Source organism: Rhinoraja longicauda, chromosome 4 (assembly GCF_053455715.1).
Source record: "Rhinoraja longicauda isolate Sanriku21f chromosome 4, sRhiLon1.1, whole genome shotgun sequence".
NCBI lineage: Eukaryota > Metazoa > Chordata > Chondrichthyes > Rajiformes > Arhynchobatidae > Rhinoraja > Rhinoraja longicauda.
In genome coordinates, this window is record NC_135956.1 from 81,867,738 (window position 1) to 81,885,691 (window position 17,954).

The following is a 17,954-nucleotide window of genomic DNA, read 5'->3' on the forward strand; positions in this document are numbered from 1 at the left end:
AAAAAGTCATGGACGTAAGTTAATTAATTGCTTTGCACAGATGACATTTCTTTGTTCCTGTTGGAATCTGAATCAACATATTTTGAAGAATATTTGATTGTCTCATATGAATATTCTTCTAATCCACGCTTTTAATCTAAACAATCACCAAATATTTGTTTTTAAGATGTTAGTTAATATAACTTTAATTGCATTTTGATGGGAACTTATTCCATGGGGAAGATTTACAACTTGCAGGCCAGGCATAAATCTGACATTGCAGATCTAACCAGTATTACATCAAACAGCTAGCTGCTTATTAATTTTGTACTCTATCTGTTTCCATGTTGTTGACTTAACAAATACCCAATACCTCATATTATCATTGCCAGAGATTTTATAGGCTTTGGTCTTGTTTTTATTTCCCAACTATAAACTTTTCAGTTCTGAAATGTGGTCTATTTAAATTCATTTTTTTAGATATAACACCAATGTTGTCATCATTTCATAAATTTTGTCTGTTGTATCAATGGCCTCTTAAGCATATGATGCTTATTTTTAGGTGACACAAGTTACTTCTTGACACAACAAATTTTGAAAAGACAAAAATCATAAAAATAGGCGATTAAGTTTTTATTGGGAGATGTTACTCACAATTCCTCCAAAAGTCCTTCTATGCAGAATTAATTGCAAGTTAACGAGACATTTTTCTTCTAAACTCCAATATTACGCATACTTCAATCACAACATGGTGAGGCAACATATATGACGTAAGAACAATTCAACAAACACAATCTATGCAAACTGCATGGCCCACTCTTAAATCCTGCTTGATCCAGATGGCATTTTTAATTTGATACCAGATACGTATCTTATCCTTGCCAATTACTTTTATGTTTTATCTGCAGTTACTTAATTAGTTGATTTAATTCACCAATGAACCTCTGTTGAAAAATCTATCGCCTGTTTCTCCCTCAAATCTGCTGAACATTTCCAACATTTCAAGTTCTTTTTATCTAATCATCATGTATTGTAATAGAATTAAGAAAACAAAATATATTTTAAAAATGACAAGGATGCAGAATCTACTTTGTTGATTTTCTAAATTGTTCTTGTCTTCTGCATTGCTTCCCACCATTCAGTTAGTCAAGTCAACATGTCATTAAATCTATGACCATTAGTCAACAGAAGTCTGCATGTAACTTTAATAGGGTACTTTTCAAAAATCCACCCTTCCTTGTTCGATGAAGCCACATTCATAGAATCCCATTACATTGTGGGGCACAATTTATTTTATCTATAGCCATTTTAACTGTTCCTTACAAGCCCGAGATCTATTCTATAGAATGATTCATACATACCGTGATGAACATCATGTAGCAGTCCTTGCATTTACACAACTTCAAGAAACATTATTCAGAAACTCTTTTGCAGTATTTCCATTTTTGACAATTCAAGATATATATTTCATTTTGTCAACAAACCTTTCATGCACTTTTCAGATAACAACTGCGAAACAATTCTGCTAATATCATTTACACAGTAGGTCTGCCTACTCCAACATTACTTGCATTGTCCAACCTTGCCTTTCCTCAGCTCATCTGCTGCTGAAACCTTCATCCATGTTATTGTCAACTCTAGACTGGAATACCCCAAGAGCGTTGTCGAGGATCTCGTATTACTATCCTCGAACTTGAAATGATCCAAAGTTGGTTTCAGTTGGCAATTGTACCAAATGACATTCATCTATTCTATCCAGTGCTTGCCAGCCTATGTTTATTCCCATTTAAGCATTGTCTCAATTAAAAAGCTCACTGAATGAGAGGACATAGAAGCACATAAATTCCGATTGCTAGAGGTCATTAGAAGGGAAATCACTGGAAGTCTTGAATTGAGCTGAGACTGTGCCTATTGTTTTGGTTGATGTGATTGGAACATTTGGAGAAGCAATAGGTAATTGGGTAAATTATTGAAACTTGTTATGGGACTTAAGTCCTACCAGTGACCTCTTCATTTATATTTTTACATTGCTGCTGGGGCCTTTTTTAAATAGGTATCTGCAAGACCTCATGAATTCCATTGACATGGGGGCATTTCTCATTCCCAGGTCTTGCAGTAATGCCTCCAGCATAGCATTAGAAGACCTTTGAGTGCACTTTTCCTTGCCACATCACCTACGTCACAGTTTCCCTGATCACAATCATTTTATGTGTGCCCGCATAACCTGGTTCCCATCACCCTGTCCTTCCCCTCTCTCCCCCTCCACCAAACAACTCAAGCAAGCTAACTTTAACTAGAGTCCCAATGCTTATGCACTCTCAATGAACAGTGTGGAAAACACCAGTAGAAGCTGTATTGTAATTGCTGCATTTAGGCTGATCACATTTTGTGATCCCTGTGACCATTTTCTAATTTTGCCTGGAAAGTCTAAATTAAATTTAACATAATTTATGGGATTCTTATGGTTTATTATAAGTCGAGGACCAAGCTTACTACAGAAAGAACAAACGAAATGTTAAAACAAAATGTTAGGGGATCAGGCAGCACTGTACTAGTGGAGAGTGTAAAATTAAACCTAAAACTTTTTTTTTAGGTGAAGGAATTTTGTGTAGACCAAGGGAATTGCTCAGGTGCCTGAATGAATAATTTAGATTTGTCTTCCCTACAGTGCCACGATGGAGGAGAAGGTAACTAGATGGGACAATACTTAAAACATAAGCAATGCTCAAAATAGAAGTATCACCTGGTCCAGTTTGAGCATCTCAGAGATTATTGTGGAATGTAGGAATGACAGTCTCAGAGGCTTTGGTTTCAATCTTCCAATTCTCTTTAGATATGGGAGTATTGCCAGAGGGTTGAGGTTTGAAAAAATTGCAACCCGATTCAGAAAAGGAATTAGAGTTAAACCAGTATTAAACTATGGTTCTGATGCAAGGTCTCAATCCAAAACATGGATGCACAGTTGCTGCTTTACCTGCTGAGTTCTTCCAGCAGTTAGTTGCTGTTATACATTTGGGTGTTTAAACAGAGAAACCATTTAGCATAGGTACACAAATCTTTGAATGTGACAGGACAAGTTGAAATGACAAACAGAATCCTTAGATTTATTAATGGTGGTTTACTGCAGGAAAGCTAGGATGTTATGCTAAGTCTTTTTTATAAAATTGGTTAGGCTTCAGCTGATAAATGCACTTTGGGAAGGACGACAGGACCTTGGAGAGATAAAATGTTCAAAGTTTTCTGGAGAACATAGGGCTATTACCCTTTGAACAGAGAAGATTGACAGGAGTTTTTAAAGGCTTGAAATATTTTGAGAGGGAAAATGAATAATTGTCATGGACAGAAAGGCTGTTAAGACAGGGTACAGATTTAAGGTAATTGGCAAAGAAATCAAATCAATATTTACAGAGCAATTTGTTTTGATTTAGATTGCATTATCTGAAGGGGTAGCAGAAGTTTGTTCTGTAATAACTTACAAGAGTGAATTGGATAAATAATTGAAGGGAAGAAGTTTCAGTAGTTATGGGAAAAGAGCAAGTCAGTGGGCCTGAGGCAAGATAGGCCAAATGGCTTCCTTCAGTGCTGGATCATTCCCCCAAAAGTAATGCGAAGGAATAGTGAATATTTAATGGAATGATTTAGTAGAAATAAAATCAGTGGCCAATTTATAACATACCTTATCCCAAACTTATTAAATTAAATAAAAATAGTAGTCACTTCATCCAATTATATTTCAGTAATTGAAAAATTAAAAATTGGCCCCTACAAAATATATTGGTTAAATAAAAAGAGTAGACCTTGAACCCAAGAGAATTGGATTAAAATTTATTAATGAAATAAAAGGAAGAAATATATTGTGCCTTTGCTGAGATATATTAATGAAATAAGATCAACAGGAATTATTAAATCAATTATGCAGCAGCAATGAGTGGGTTGGGAGTATTTTCAAATTAATTTATGTAGTGGCATAGATTTTTAAATAATTTGATAGGATAGAGATAGAGAAGGTTTTTCACAGTCATCAAAGCCCCAGTACCTAATTGAATGATTTATGGGGTCACGGGAAATGGCAAATGCGGGAATTTGGAGTAAAAAAACAAACTGTGAAAGAAACTCAGCGGGTCGAGTGGCGACAGAAGAATGGTTGAACTTTTTTAGGTCGCAACCTTGCATCAGGACTGAGAATGTGGAACCAAGGTGGAACCAAGAGAGGAGGGGGACGATGATAGGCAGCTGGAACAGGGGCGGGGAGGGGATGGTTGAAGTCGGGAGGCCGCAATTGGTGGGCGTTAGGCAGATACAGATAAGGAGGAAAAATAGGGGCAGATGGAGTCCGGTTGGTGGGGTGAGAGGATGGATAATAGACAATAGACAATAGGTGCAGGAGGAGGCCATTCGGCCCTTCGAGCCAGCACCGCCATTCAATGTGATCATGGCTGATCATTCTCAATCAGTACCCCGTTCCTGCCTTCTCCCCATACCCCCCTGACTCCGCTATCCTTAAGAGCTCTATCTAGCTCTCTCTTGAATGCGTTCAGAGAATTGGCCTCCACTGCCTTCGAGGCAGAGAATTCCACAGATTCACAACTCTCTGACTGAAAAAGTTTTTCCTCATCTCAGTTCTAAAAGGCCTACCCCTTATTCTTAAACTGTGGCCCCTTGTTCTGGACTCCCCCAATATTGGAAACATGTTTCCTGCCTCTAACGTGTCCAACCCCTTAATAATCTTATACGTTTCTTATACGATGTAGAGACAGAGCCTCGGAGATGAAAACTAGCACCACAAGAAGATTTTTGGAATTTGATAAGTAAGGAAGGTGATAAGTAGAACCAGATAAGGGAGGGATGCTGGGCAGAGAGAGTCAGTAGAGGGGAGGATAGTAGACTCATGAGGTTAGGTATATAGGTGTGGGCAGGTGGAACCAAGTGGATGGCGGAACTGAGAAAAACTGGGTAATGGAGGTTGGAAAAGAGGGGTGAAAGAAGCTGGATGAATCAGAAAGAGAGAAAAGAACACAGAGTGCCTCCAGCATTGCAAAGAAACCAATCCACGATTATCCCAACCTCTCCTTATAGCTTCTGCACTCTGCAAAGGCTCCCCATCCTTCTGGAACTGCACGCAATCCTCCAAATATGGCCTGAGCAACATTTTATAAAGCAGCATCATGGCTCTTCATGACTATTATAGTCAATGCAACAGCCTCCTCTATGGCGCACCCTCAAAAATCATCAATAAACTTCAATACATTCAAAACTCCGCTGCCCGTCTACTCACACACACCTCGATCCGTGACCATATCACCCCCGTCCTTTATAAACTCCACTGGCTCCCCATCCCCCAGAGAATCCAGTACAAAATCCTCCTCATAACCTACAAAGCCCTCCATAACCTGGCCCCATCCTACCTGACCGACCTCCTCCACAGGCACACTCCCACCTGCACCCTCCGCTCTGCCGCTGCCAATCTCCTATCCCCCCACATCCGGACTAAACTCAGATCCTGGGGGGACAGGGCTTTCTCCATCGCTGCTCCCACCCTATGGAACTCACTACCCCAAACCATTAGAGACTCCCCCACACTCACCACATTCAAAACATCGCTGAAATCTCACCTGTTCAGTACTGCCTTAAACTACTGAAGGTCACCTCACCTTCTGTCTCCTTTCTCTGTTCATTTATTTATTTACTTATTTATCTATTTATTCATTTCCCCTATGTTCTCAAAATCTCTGTAAAGCGTCTTTGAGTATATGAAAAGCGCTGTATAAATAAAATGTATTATTATTATTATTAATGCCCCAAACAGTGAAGACAAGCAATACCATATGACTTATTTAACGCTCTATCTACCTTTGCCACGTTCAGAGAGCTATGGATTTGGACCTCAAGATTCCTCTGTGCATCAATGCTGTTGAGGGTCTTGTAATTACTGTGGAATTTCCCCTTACAGTCAACATCGCAAAGTGCACCACCTCACACTTGCTTGAATTAAACTCCATCTGCCATTTCTCAGCACATATCTGTAAACTGATCGACATTCCACAATATACTTTGACAGCTTTCTTGACCGTCAGCCACTTCTCGCATTTTAGTGCCAACTACAATCTTATCAAACCATCTATATTTTTGTGGGTCTAGTTTGTGCATTTGCCCTCACTATGGCAGTTGAGAAGGCCAAGGACAGACAAGTTAACGGGAATAGGAGAGTTGAACCAGGAACTCAAGTTGGCTATTCCAGATAGGGCGTCGATGCTCTGCAAAATGGTTGCCAATGCCGGAGGGACCACATTGAGAGGACAGAATACAGTAGCAGCAGTTGGAGGAGATACATGAATCTTTGCTTGAACTGTTGAGCGGTTTAGATGCCAGCCGATGGGAGATTGCTGTGTGGCTTGGTGTATTTGGAAACTTTTAAACCAGCCATGTTCATGGGCTTCATTAAAGGCCTTCCCTTTGTTAAAATCGACTGACATTTCTGTATTGTTCACCCTTATCTACAATACCTCCAGTTGACTGATACTAAACATATAACATTTGAGAGACAACATTAATAAATGTGATTGATGTCAGTAGAAAATAAAACTAAATAGCATGTAATACAGACTATTGGTTTGTTACCAGCCTGGTTTGCATTACTTGAGTAAACCAACATTACTACCCACCTGAAAAAGTCGAAAGAATATTTTGGATAGTTCGGTGCCTTCTCTGCACTGGTCGTGAAAGGATGCAGTAATTTGTAGTATTGGGTCAAGGAAGATGTAAAGTATGTCAGAAGATCACAGCTTTGACTGTAGTGGCAGGAGAGGCTCGCCTTATATGGAAGTGAGATATTGAGCATGTGGTTAATACTGTATGTTCCAACAATAGTCTTGGGATGTGTGGGCCTTGGAAGAGTGGTAGAAAGATATAAAAACCAAAGAAGATAACTGTTAAGTGCAGTTATGAGAGAAATAATCTCTGGATAGTAACAGCAGGGGCATTGCACTCTGCCATTATTGGAAACACTGCAACAGCTTTTAGAAACAATTATAGATATATTTTTTAGGATCTCAGGACTGACTGAAACGTTATCAGCTGAATTGTTACATCTTAAGCGTGGTAAAGAAGCCCAGCAGGGAATAATTGCGTCAGATATAAGAAAAGTCATGAATGCACAAAACTTAACATTGACTTTTCCCTCCAAATATGTTATGGTATAAATTATATGTCATGCTAATTATCAATGCATTATTACTTAGATCGCAGAACAAGATGAAATAATTGTACAACTCCAGTCGGGCTTAGCAGAGTATCAAATCAATCACGGTCATTCCAATGAAGAATATGTTGGACAAGTTGCACATGTTGATTACTTGGAGAAGGTCAGTTTTGCATTAACTGAATAATAAATCAGATCTCTGTAAAGAATTGAATTTTATTTTAACCTCACAATATTTCTTTGAATTTGTATTTATTGTAGCTTTCATTGCAAATGCAATTGTAAACAAAATAACAGAAGGTTGCAGGACTTCAAAACAAATACTATTGATTAAACTGCATGTAATGCCAAACTTTTATGATTCTATGATCTGTGAGGGTTCAAATCAAAGTAAAAGTATTTCTCTGGTCATTGTCTGAATCATAAGCATTGCATTTCTTTAAGTGTGCCATCGTGGTATCAGTTATTCTTTAAATGTATTCTTTGGAACAAAATGAAGTTCATCTTGGAAGTACATTCCCATTTCTTTCAAGTTATGCTTCAAAATAGCTATTTCATTTTAAATGGGTTTTGTTCTTTTGGAATTTACTACTTTCATATAAATAGAGAGCTAACTCCCAGCCAAGTATAAAAGCATGTAAGTTTGAAGCTGTTATTTTATCTTTCCAATATTGGTTTAATTCTTTGAAGAGGATAAATCTTGGTGCATTGTGCATCATTTTTGACGTCAAAGCTTGTCCAAGACGGTGTTTTGATGAAAGTATTTCATCTTTGACTCGGTGAGGGCTCTGAATGAGAGGAATTTAAACAGTTTCATATTTCATATATATTTTTTCATATTTCATTATTTCAGATACAGCGTGGAAACAGGCCTTTTCGGCCCACCAAGTCCGCACCGCCCAGCGATCCCCGCACATTAACACTATCCTACACACACTAGGGACAATTTTTATTTATTTTTACATTTACCCAGTCAATTAACCTACATACCTGTACGTCTTTGGAGTGTGGGAGGAAACCGAAGATCTCGGAGAAAATCCACGCAGGTCACGGGGAGAACGTACAAACTCCTTACAGTACAACACCCGTAGTCAGGATCGAACCTGAGTCTCCGGCGCTGCATTCGCTGTAAGGCAGCAACTCTACCGCTGCGCCACCGTGCCGCCCTGATTCTAGGTGGAGTAGACCATAATATTGATTGGTTTACAATGCAGTGCAAGTTAGCCTTATGTGGGCAATTGTTACCTTCATTTAAAGTGATCTGGCCATGATGTCCTGCACCCACACCACAACAAAATTGATAGCCAAAGTTCTCATTGTTGCCACTCCTGGCATGTTACATTCTAGTAGAGCAGAAATATATTTCTGAAGAAGGGTCTCGAACCGAAACGTCGCCCATTTCTTCTCTCCTGAGATGCTGCCTGACCTGCTGAGTTACTCCAGCTTTTTGTAAATAAATAAGATCAGATGTGTAATTCATGACAAAAGTGACCCTTATTCCAGAAATCTGACCTATTTAGGTAATAGGTGTAATGTGAATATGACTAACTTTATAATATTCATAGGAGTGATACTGAGCAGTTGTACAAACCAGCAAGCGATTTTACATTTTCCTTCTCATTGAACTTCTCTCTTTAATTGTAAACTAATTGAGGCAGAACGTAAATGATGCAGCCAATGCATTGAGTTGGTTTGAGCTACTCCCACGATCTCACCTTGTTTGAGACTATAACAACTCACTTAAAGAAATCTTATATTTATCGATCAGACATTGATAAAATGAACAATTTTATCATGGTTTTGCACAGGCATTAGTCTCCTAATGATTATATTTTACATCATTATGCCTATTACAAAAAATGTAAAAATATTTGCCACTTATTTAATATCTATATTTTTATAATTGGTATCTACTAATCCGATGGTTTGCACAATGTTATTAACAAAATGGTGGTCGATAGCTTGTGTGATGTTTCCTTTTTCTGTTTTTTTTTCATGTTTTATCGTGCGGTTGGCAGGAACTTGAATCGGTAAAAAATGTCTGTAATGAAAAAATTAATAGACTCGGAGAATGTGAACAAACCATACTCGATCTCAGAGCAGAAATAACTAAATCTGAAGATGAACGAAAGAACTATGTACTTGAAGTGGAAAAGCTTGACAAAGCCTTGAAAGCCCTTCATCTAAATGCAGCAAGCTCTGCAACTAAACACAACCTGGAACTTGAACAACTATCAAAGCAAATTACCCAACTTGAAAATGACCTTGAAGATTCTCAGAAAAGCTGCAATCAAATGGATCAGGTCTGTTTACACATATGATGAAGACAATCATTAAAATGCTCATTGCAACTTCAGTGAAGGACCAATGCACATTAAATAAACCAGAGCAAAAAAGAGACTACAGTCTTTAGTTATTGAGTAGAACTACTACTCGTGGGAAAAAAAGCTGGTTTTATGTCTGGCTGTGGCTGCTTTGACATAAGAGAAAACATTTGAAATGTCCAGTTCAAAATGAGAACGCTTACTGATCTGATTGGTGCAAAGTATTTTTGTTAAAGGAAAAAATGAAAAGTTAAGATTTAAATAATCCAATTGACAACCCTGTATAATTAAAGATAAATGTTAAAGTGTATTGATGTTTTTATGCTCTTTAATCAATGTCTTTAGTCATCAATTGGCTGAGAGAATAGGGCACTGATTAGAAATATGGAGTAGAAATTAGGAGGAGGTAACATTCCACAAAAGAATTCCAGTGCCTGGTTTTGCCATGTTTTTGGTGCTCAGTAGGCATGCAGGGCCATGAAGCTGCAGATTTTATATTGCCTACTGCTCGGGCCCACAACACAATTGAGAGCCAGTTTGAAGCAGCAAAATCTGTCCTGAATCTATGCCATTCATCTTAATGGCGGTGCCACAAAGCAATGACGGATGTCCTTGCTGTAAAAATAAGACAAAAGAACCATGTAGAGATTACTCCCACCCAGCGTGTTACAGAAAGGTGCATCTGTAACATAAATTGGTGAGGATTAGGTAAAGTACATACATTCTTCATGTGGAATCACTCATCATTTACAGTGGAACATTTGTGGCAGCTCGATCCTCCAAGACTCGATCAGTCTAGACATTCGTGGGTCCTTACTCTTCTTCAGTGTTTCTTCTAAGTAGTCTTTAATGTAGAAGTGTTGAGGGAATATTGTAGATGCAAATCAGGAAAAGGTCCTGTGTTTGACGTGATGGCATGAGATTTCATGGGATCCAGAGGCAATTCTGCAATCAAAATATTCCTTCTGCACTCCATAGGTTAATTCCCGGAATGGCGGGACTGTCGTATGTTGAAAGGCTGGAGCGATTGGGCTTGTATACACTGGAATTTAGAAGGATGAGGGGGGATCTTATTGAAACATATAAGATAATTAGGGGATTGGACACATTAGAGGCAGGAAACATGTTCCCAATGTTGGGGGAGTCCAGAACAAGGGGCCACAGTTTAAGAATAAGGGGTAGGCCATTTAGAACGGAGATGAGGAAGAACTTTTTCAGTCAGAGAGTGGTGAAGGTGTGGAATTCTCTGCCTTAGAAGGCAGTGGAGGCCAGTTCGTTGGATGCTTTCAAGAGAGAGCTGGATAGAGCTCTTAAGGATAGCGGAGTGAGGGGGTATGGGGAGAAGGCAGGAACGGGGTACTGATTGAGAGTGATCAGCCATGATCGCATTGAATGGCGGTGCTGGCTCGAAGGGCTGAATGGCCTACTCCTGCACCTATTGTCTATTGTCTATTGTCATATCATTGATCTACCAATATTGGTGGACCTACGCTGCTAATTGCATAGGGGTACAGGGAGTGCATAAGAGAACATTCCTCTGAACCTTCCTGGGCATAATTAACATCATTTGATTTTGAAAGATTTTTAGTTTTTGAAATAATATTGTTCTGTGCTGAAGAGAACATTAATACGGTACATTTAATTCCTGCTGTTATAGGCAATATGGAAAAGAGATCAACTCCTACAGAAATTAGAGGCCGAACTCCAGGAGTCCAAGGAACATATCAAAGAGAAAATGTCTGAGATGAAAGTTTTGGACAGCGAAGTGGCAGACCTGCAAGTAGAGCTACAGGATTTGCAGACTCACAAGATTCAGACTGAACGAGAAAATACAGCACTAAGAACAGATGTTCAGCAGTTAAACCAGGAGCTACACACTTTCCGTCAACAATACAGAGAAAAGGGTAGGCTTTACTGGAATTAAATGCATAACATTTCAAATAGTTCAATAGCTGTGCCGACTAGTTTGAAAGTTATCTTTGTATACAACATTGATGTTACGAAGTCCTCATGTAGATTACAGTAATTAGCCAGCTATGTCAATTTGCCACTTTAATTGATCATCCTTTAAATATAAGCACATGCAAGAATTAATACAAAGGGAAATTGATTTAATTTAAAGTTATTCAAAGTACTATATTAAACTAGGAGGGGTGGGGGAGGGCAAAGTATTTTAACATATTGCCTGTTTTTGGAAACACTGTTTCTGCACTATTCCTGTCATGTATTTCAAGAGCTTGCAATGTTGATAAAACACTTATAGACGCCATCAAACAAATTTTAAATAATACTAGACCAAGTGGACCCGTTGGGCCCAAACCACTCTTACATTGGTGCAGCACCCTCTCCTCTCCCACTCCCCCCTCCCTTCTCCCCCCTCCCCTCTCCCCCCCACCCCTCTCCCCCCCCTCCCACCCAGGGGCCTGCGGGCTTCCGACGTCCACGCGGCCCACGCCGGAGCCTCCGGAGATAAGTCGCAGCCGCTCCCGCAGCCTCCGAAGGCAGCCAGCACCGCAGGTGGGGAGTCCGGGCCGCGGGCTCTGCGAACCAGAGGTGGTCCCAGCCGGAGGCCGCCAGCTCCAGGTGCACGGCCGGTGGTAGGCTGCAGCGTGAATGGAGTCACGACACAGAACAAAGGTCGCGTCTCCGTTCGGGAGAGACAATGTTACAGTTTCCCCCCACCCCACCACATATGATATGATATGATATGATATGATAACACACAACCGCAAACACTACATCATATTTAAACTACAATTAAGACAAAAACAACAAAAAACACAAAAGACAACGGACTGCAGGCAAGCCGCAGCTGCGAGGGCAGTGCTAGCTCCTCCTTTGTGACGGCCATCTTACATAAGTACCAGATCAACGGAGCATCAAGTGCGCATGCACGGTTTTTTAAACTTTAAAATGTGAATAACTTTAAAAATGTAACACAGATTTCAATGAAACCTCTTCCATAGGACCACGGGATGACGGTGAGTAAGGTGGGCCTACAATTGTTGCGCCATCGTGTACCGTTTTGGCTGTCGTTCAGGAACAAGTGAACTAATGAGAGTTTTAGTATATAGATTTGAATAATATGATCATCTCAATGATGCACACCAATATAATTTCAGAAGGTAGACACAAAATGCTGGAATAACTCAGCGTGTCAGGAGAGAAGGAATGGGTGACGTTTCGGGTCGAGACCCTTCTACAGACTGATTTCGGGAGGGGGCGGGACAAAGATCAATAGACACAAAACGCTGGAGTAACTCAGTGGGCCAAACCTCAGTCTCGACCCGAAACGTCACCCATTCCTTCTCTCCAGAGATGCAGCCTGTCCCGCTGAGTTACTCCAGCTTTTTGTGTCTATCTTCGGTTTAAACCAGCATCTGCAGTTCCTTCGTTACACCCTTAGTCCTGAGACCTCACTGACCACGGGCACATTATTTACTGACTGAGCTCATAGATCCCTTCATGTTCCCAATTGATGGGAAAATTCCACATAGCATATCATGATCAACCAGTGAACCAGGGCCAGATTTTTACACTGTTGCAGAAGTTGAATTTGGCCCTTGGTTGGAAGTCTGACCTCATTTGCAATGGCTTTATGTTTCTATTTGTAAATCCTTAATCACCCTGTACAGACTGCGAAAATGATGGAAAGGTGACAACTTTATGAATAGCAAGACTGAACTTGTGGTCTGTTTATGCCCAGATGACATTTACCCATGGCATTTCTTTCTGCACCTCTCACATCATACCACATGAAATCAGTTAAGTTTTGAATCCAAATGCCAAATTTAACCTTCTAATCTTCAAACCTGTGTCAAATTCTGACAAAAAGCGAGAAACAAGGAACTGCAAATGCTCGTTAATGCACAAAAGGCACAAAGTGCTGGAGTAACTCAGCAGGTCAGGTGGCATCTCTGGAGAACATGGACAGGTGATTTTTTGGGGTCACGACCCTTCTGGATCCTTTTGTGTCCTTCCAGCAATAGCTGATTGGTTATCCACAATGTCTTTCATCCCTATTTTCATTTCCATTGGCAGCCATCAAAGACCACAGTACATCTAGATTTCTAGCAATGAACTTTGTTCATTGCTCAATGTAAGTAGCCATGCACCCCACTCTGACTGCTGTGTGATGGGCACTGGCCTGAGTATTCAACACCATGCCTTGACCTAGAGATCAATACACTGGTGGGAGTACAAGCCAAGATCCAATGTATATACTGCATTGGATTGCAGGGGGCCTTTCAAGTCTCGTGGAAGTGAAAACTTTGGCAGGCAGAAAGTTGGAGTGTCAGGTCAAGTTGATTTTGTTTAATTACTTAATTCTTTAATAAAACATCAACATTTTGGAATGAAATCAAGCAATGGCAATTAATGTATTTATTTAAGCAAAGCCAGCCCAATCCAACCTAAACCATAGGACTTGTCAATTTTTAATTCCTAACGTGATCCAGTCCTGGCTCATATGCCTGGATCCTGCCTGGTTCTAAAAATACTGTGAAGACTGGAAATCTGAAGAAAAAGACAGAAATGCTGGGGCTTCTCTGCATCTAAGGAGAGAAAAATGGAGTTGAGATTTCAGGTCAACAGCCTTTCAAGAAAACTTCAAAATTTCAACCATCTGAAATATAGGGCCCTGTCTTCCACCTCAACTCAATGGCATTCAAAGCTGTTGCTCTTACTGAATGTTCCTGAATGCTTTTAGCATTCACCAACATTCAAAATTACCCAAGACCTGTTAAAATATAAAGATAATTAAGGATTAGAAGAGTAAAGAAGAATATAATTATTTTGTAATGAATGTTTCTGAGAGTGAGTGGATAAGTTTTAGTCAAATAATATTTTTACAAAATAAGTTAATCCTTCTTTATTCTTCTAATTATTTTTATATTTGAAAACAGTTGCAAACACTTGAAAACAAATAAAAATAAGTTGAATGAAGAGACCCAACCCAAAATGCCACTTGTCCATTCCCTCACCAGATGCTGCGTGCCCTGCTGGGATCCTCCAACACTGTGTTTTGTTCAAAGGGCCAAATGGCCTCCTCCTGCACCTATTTTCTATATTTCTATGTTCACAGTTACAGCGTCGGCATTTTCCTGTGTCTCCAAAAATCATTTAAACTAATTTCATTAAAATTTCTGCCTACCTTATTCCTGCTAGATGTGAGAAAATAACAGCAGATGCAAACGCAGGCTCGGCGATCGATTCGCTCAACACCTGCGCTCAGTCCGCATTAACCAATCTGATCTCCCGGAGGATGAGCACTTCAACTCCCCCTCCCATTTCTGTCATGGGCCTCCTCCAGTGCCAACAGCTGAGCGGCATGTTTATTGCCAAGAGATTTTGGGGGACAGTTCTTGGCTGAACATCAACACCCTTAACTTTCTTTTCTCTCTAATGTTATTGATGGACCTCCTGAGTATTTTCAGTATGTTCTGTCTATGGTCCCAAATTAGACGATAAACATCGAAATAGAATTGTTAGATTGCTATTGAAAAAGGATTTTTGAGGCTGCTTTTATATCCAAACTAGACCAAGTGGACCCGTTGGGCCCAAACCTCTCCTGCATTGGTGCAGCAACCTCTTCTCCCCTCTCCCCCCCCTCCCCTTCCCCCCTCTCCCCCTCCCTCGCCCTCCCCCTCCCACCCCCTCCCCTCTCCCCCCTTCCCCTCCCTCCCCCTCTCCATCCTCCTCACCCCCTTCCCGCCCTAGGATATAGATTTAAACTTTAAAATGTGAATAACTTTAAAAATATAACACCAATTTCAATGAAGCTTCTTCTATTAGCACCAAAGGGACAATGGTGAGTAAGGTGGGCCTAAAATTGTCACACTATCGTGTACTGTTTTGGCTGTAGTTCAGGAACAAACAAACAAACAAACAAACGAGAGTTTTAGTATATAGATGTTGGATCTTGAGAACACAAGTCTGCAAATTCAAAAGGAGGTGATTTGAAAAATACTGACCATCTTGGATATATCTGCAATCATGGATGGGATCTGCCTGAAATGGAGGGGTGGAATTTCAGTTGCAATTCACATGGAAATTTTTAGAGACAAATATTTGTCGTGAAAAAGGTGCAGCTTTGGATGCAAGAAGGAACATCCCTATTGCCAAAATTATCTCATGTAACCACAACAAATCTGTCATTAACTTTTAATGATTTTTCTAATAGACATCTCTGTCTGGCCTAATCTAACAAACCTACGACCTTTCTGAGAGAAGGATGCCCCCTTTTTCTTTATCCGGTGCTGCCTCCCAGTTCTGCTGGCATCCATATAAATCTCTTTTGCATCTTCCCTGCTGCCCCCCTGTGCTCCTTACAGCAGAACAGAAGGATCCCTTGGAACAAGCTGCGTTCTGAATAGATCAACAGTGTTTACGTGTATATGCTCTACTGTATCTTGGAAACAAATACTGTAAGTGCTGCGATATGGTAAAAAAAAATACCTTAAAAACATTTCCTTATTGTCTTTATTTTTTGGATTTGACAGCATCTGGAAATACTTCTTGAAGACTCTTAATTCATAAAGTTCAGATGGTTTGGGAATATGGATATTTGCACTGGAGATCATCGATTGTAAGGAGGACCACTAAATGAACCAGCTTTGAAGCTCTCCCATGAAACAGTCTGCCCTATCTGATATTGTGGTGGGGGAGGTGGGAGGAATGTGAGATCCTAAATAGTAGCATGACGATAACAACAAAAGGTAGAAATTTTGAGTGTCGGTGTTGGGATGATTTTTATATATATTTTTTTTGGTTGTGTATGTGTGGGAGGGGGTGGTGGTGTGTGGGGGGTGGGTGTGGGGAACTTTTCTCTTCCTCACGGCGCGGGGTGCGGCTCGGCTGCGAGGCCTAACATCCCCCGGTGCGGCTCGGCCGCTGGACTTTACATCCCGGTGCGGCTTGGCCGCTGGACTTTACATCCCGGTGCGGCTTGGCCGCTGGACTTTACATCCCGGTGCGACTTGGCCGCTGGACTTTACATCCCGGTGCGGCTTGGCCGCTGGACTTACATCGCCCGGTGCAGCTCGGCTGCGGGGCTTAACACCGCCCGGTGCAACTCGGCTGCGGGACTTTACATCGCCCGGTGCAGCTGGGCTGCGGGGCTTAACACCACCCGGTGCAGCTCGGCTGCGGGGCTTAACACCGCCCGGTGCAACTCGGCTGCGGGACTTAACACCGCCCGATGCGGCTCGGCTGCGGGACTTAACACCGCCCGGTGCGGCTCGGCTGCGGGACTTTTCACCGCTGGTACGGCTCGGCTGCGGGACTTAGCTGCGCAAGGCTTGGTCGCGGGCCTTTCATCACCCGGTTCGGCCGCGAGACGTTTCAGCGCCCGGTGCGGGGACTGTGCGGGTCGGTCGGGGACGAGCTGTCTGTCCGTGGGCGTGGGGAAGAGAGGGGAAGTTTTGTTGCCTCCATCACAGTGAGGGGGTGTTTGGAGTCACTGTGATGGACGTTTGTGTTGGGGTCATGTGTCTTGTGTTCTTTTTTTTTTCTTTCTTTTTTTTCTTTCTATGACTGCTATGTAGTTTCGTTCGGTACTTCGGTACCGAACGACAAATAAAGCTCTGTTATACCTGTTATACCTGTTATAAATACAGCACTCTGGACTTTAGTGGAAGCCTTCTACATTCCTGCCTTGTGCAAATACTGCCATCATTTAACCAATAAAACTGTTACGACATGTTATCCAAAGTGGGCATCCCCTGCGACACTGTAATCTAGCTTGGTGGAGGGGTGGCACAGTGGTGCAGCTGCTAGAGTGCTGCTGAATGACAACTGCAGTGACTTGAGCTCAGCCCTGGAGAAAAGATGCTGTCTACGTGGAGCTTTCACCTTCTCTCAGTGACTGCGTTGCGTAAGTTTCCCCGAGGTGCTCCAGTTTCGTCCCACTTCCCAAGGTTGTGAAGATTAGTTGGCTACTGTAAATTTTGTAAGTGAATGGTGGAATCGGAAAGAAATGATGGGAATATGGAGATGAGTGTAGGGCTGGTGTAAATGGGTGCTTGATGATCCGAATGGACTCAGTGAGTGGAAGGGCTTGTTTCTGTACTGTATGACTATCAAAAGCTGAGGCTGTTATAAATTGAGACACTGGAGAGGAGCTGAGAGAATATAGAAGTGACAAGTAGTGATAATCCTTCGTCCCAATGTCTCTTTCTCTTCCTCTTCCTGATCCTACTTAATATCTTTTACCCACAACATTGCAATTTTTCAAAAAGCTTTGTTTAGATAAACTTAAAGTGGAACATGACGGTCTGAATTGGTCGTTGTATCTTCTCCATTCAAGATAATGATTTGACATTTCAAGTCAAGTCAACTTTATTTGTCACATACATATACAAGATGTGCAGTGAAATGAAAGTGGCAACACCTGCGGATTGTGCTAAAACTACAAAACAGAATAGAAAAAAAAAAATTAACACAAAAAATAAATT

General features: G+C 41.0%; 1 protein-coding gene across 1 annotated transcript in view; it reads left to right on the forward strand.

Moving 5' to 3' along the window:
* LOC144593221 (uncharacterized) overlaps positions 1–17,954 on the forward strand; it is a 303,417-nt gene that overhangs the window by 169,282 nt on the left and 116,181 nt on the right. Inside the window, exons 16-18 of the mRNA XM_078398723.1 lie at positions 7,218–7,340; positions 9,196–9,480; positions 11,159–11,405. Of these exons, the coding sequence (XP_078254849.1) occupies positions 7,218–7,340; positions 9,196–9,480; positions 11,159–11,405 (655 nt within the window). The remainder of the gene's footprint in view (positions 1–7,217; positions 7,341–9,195; positions 9,481–11,158; positions 11,406–17,954) is intronic.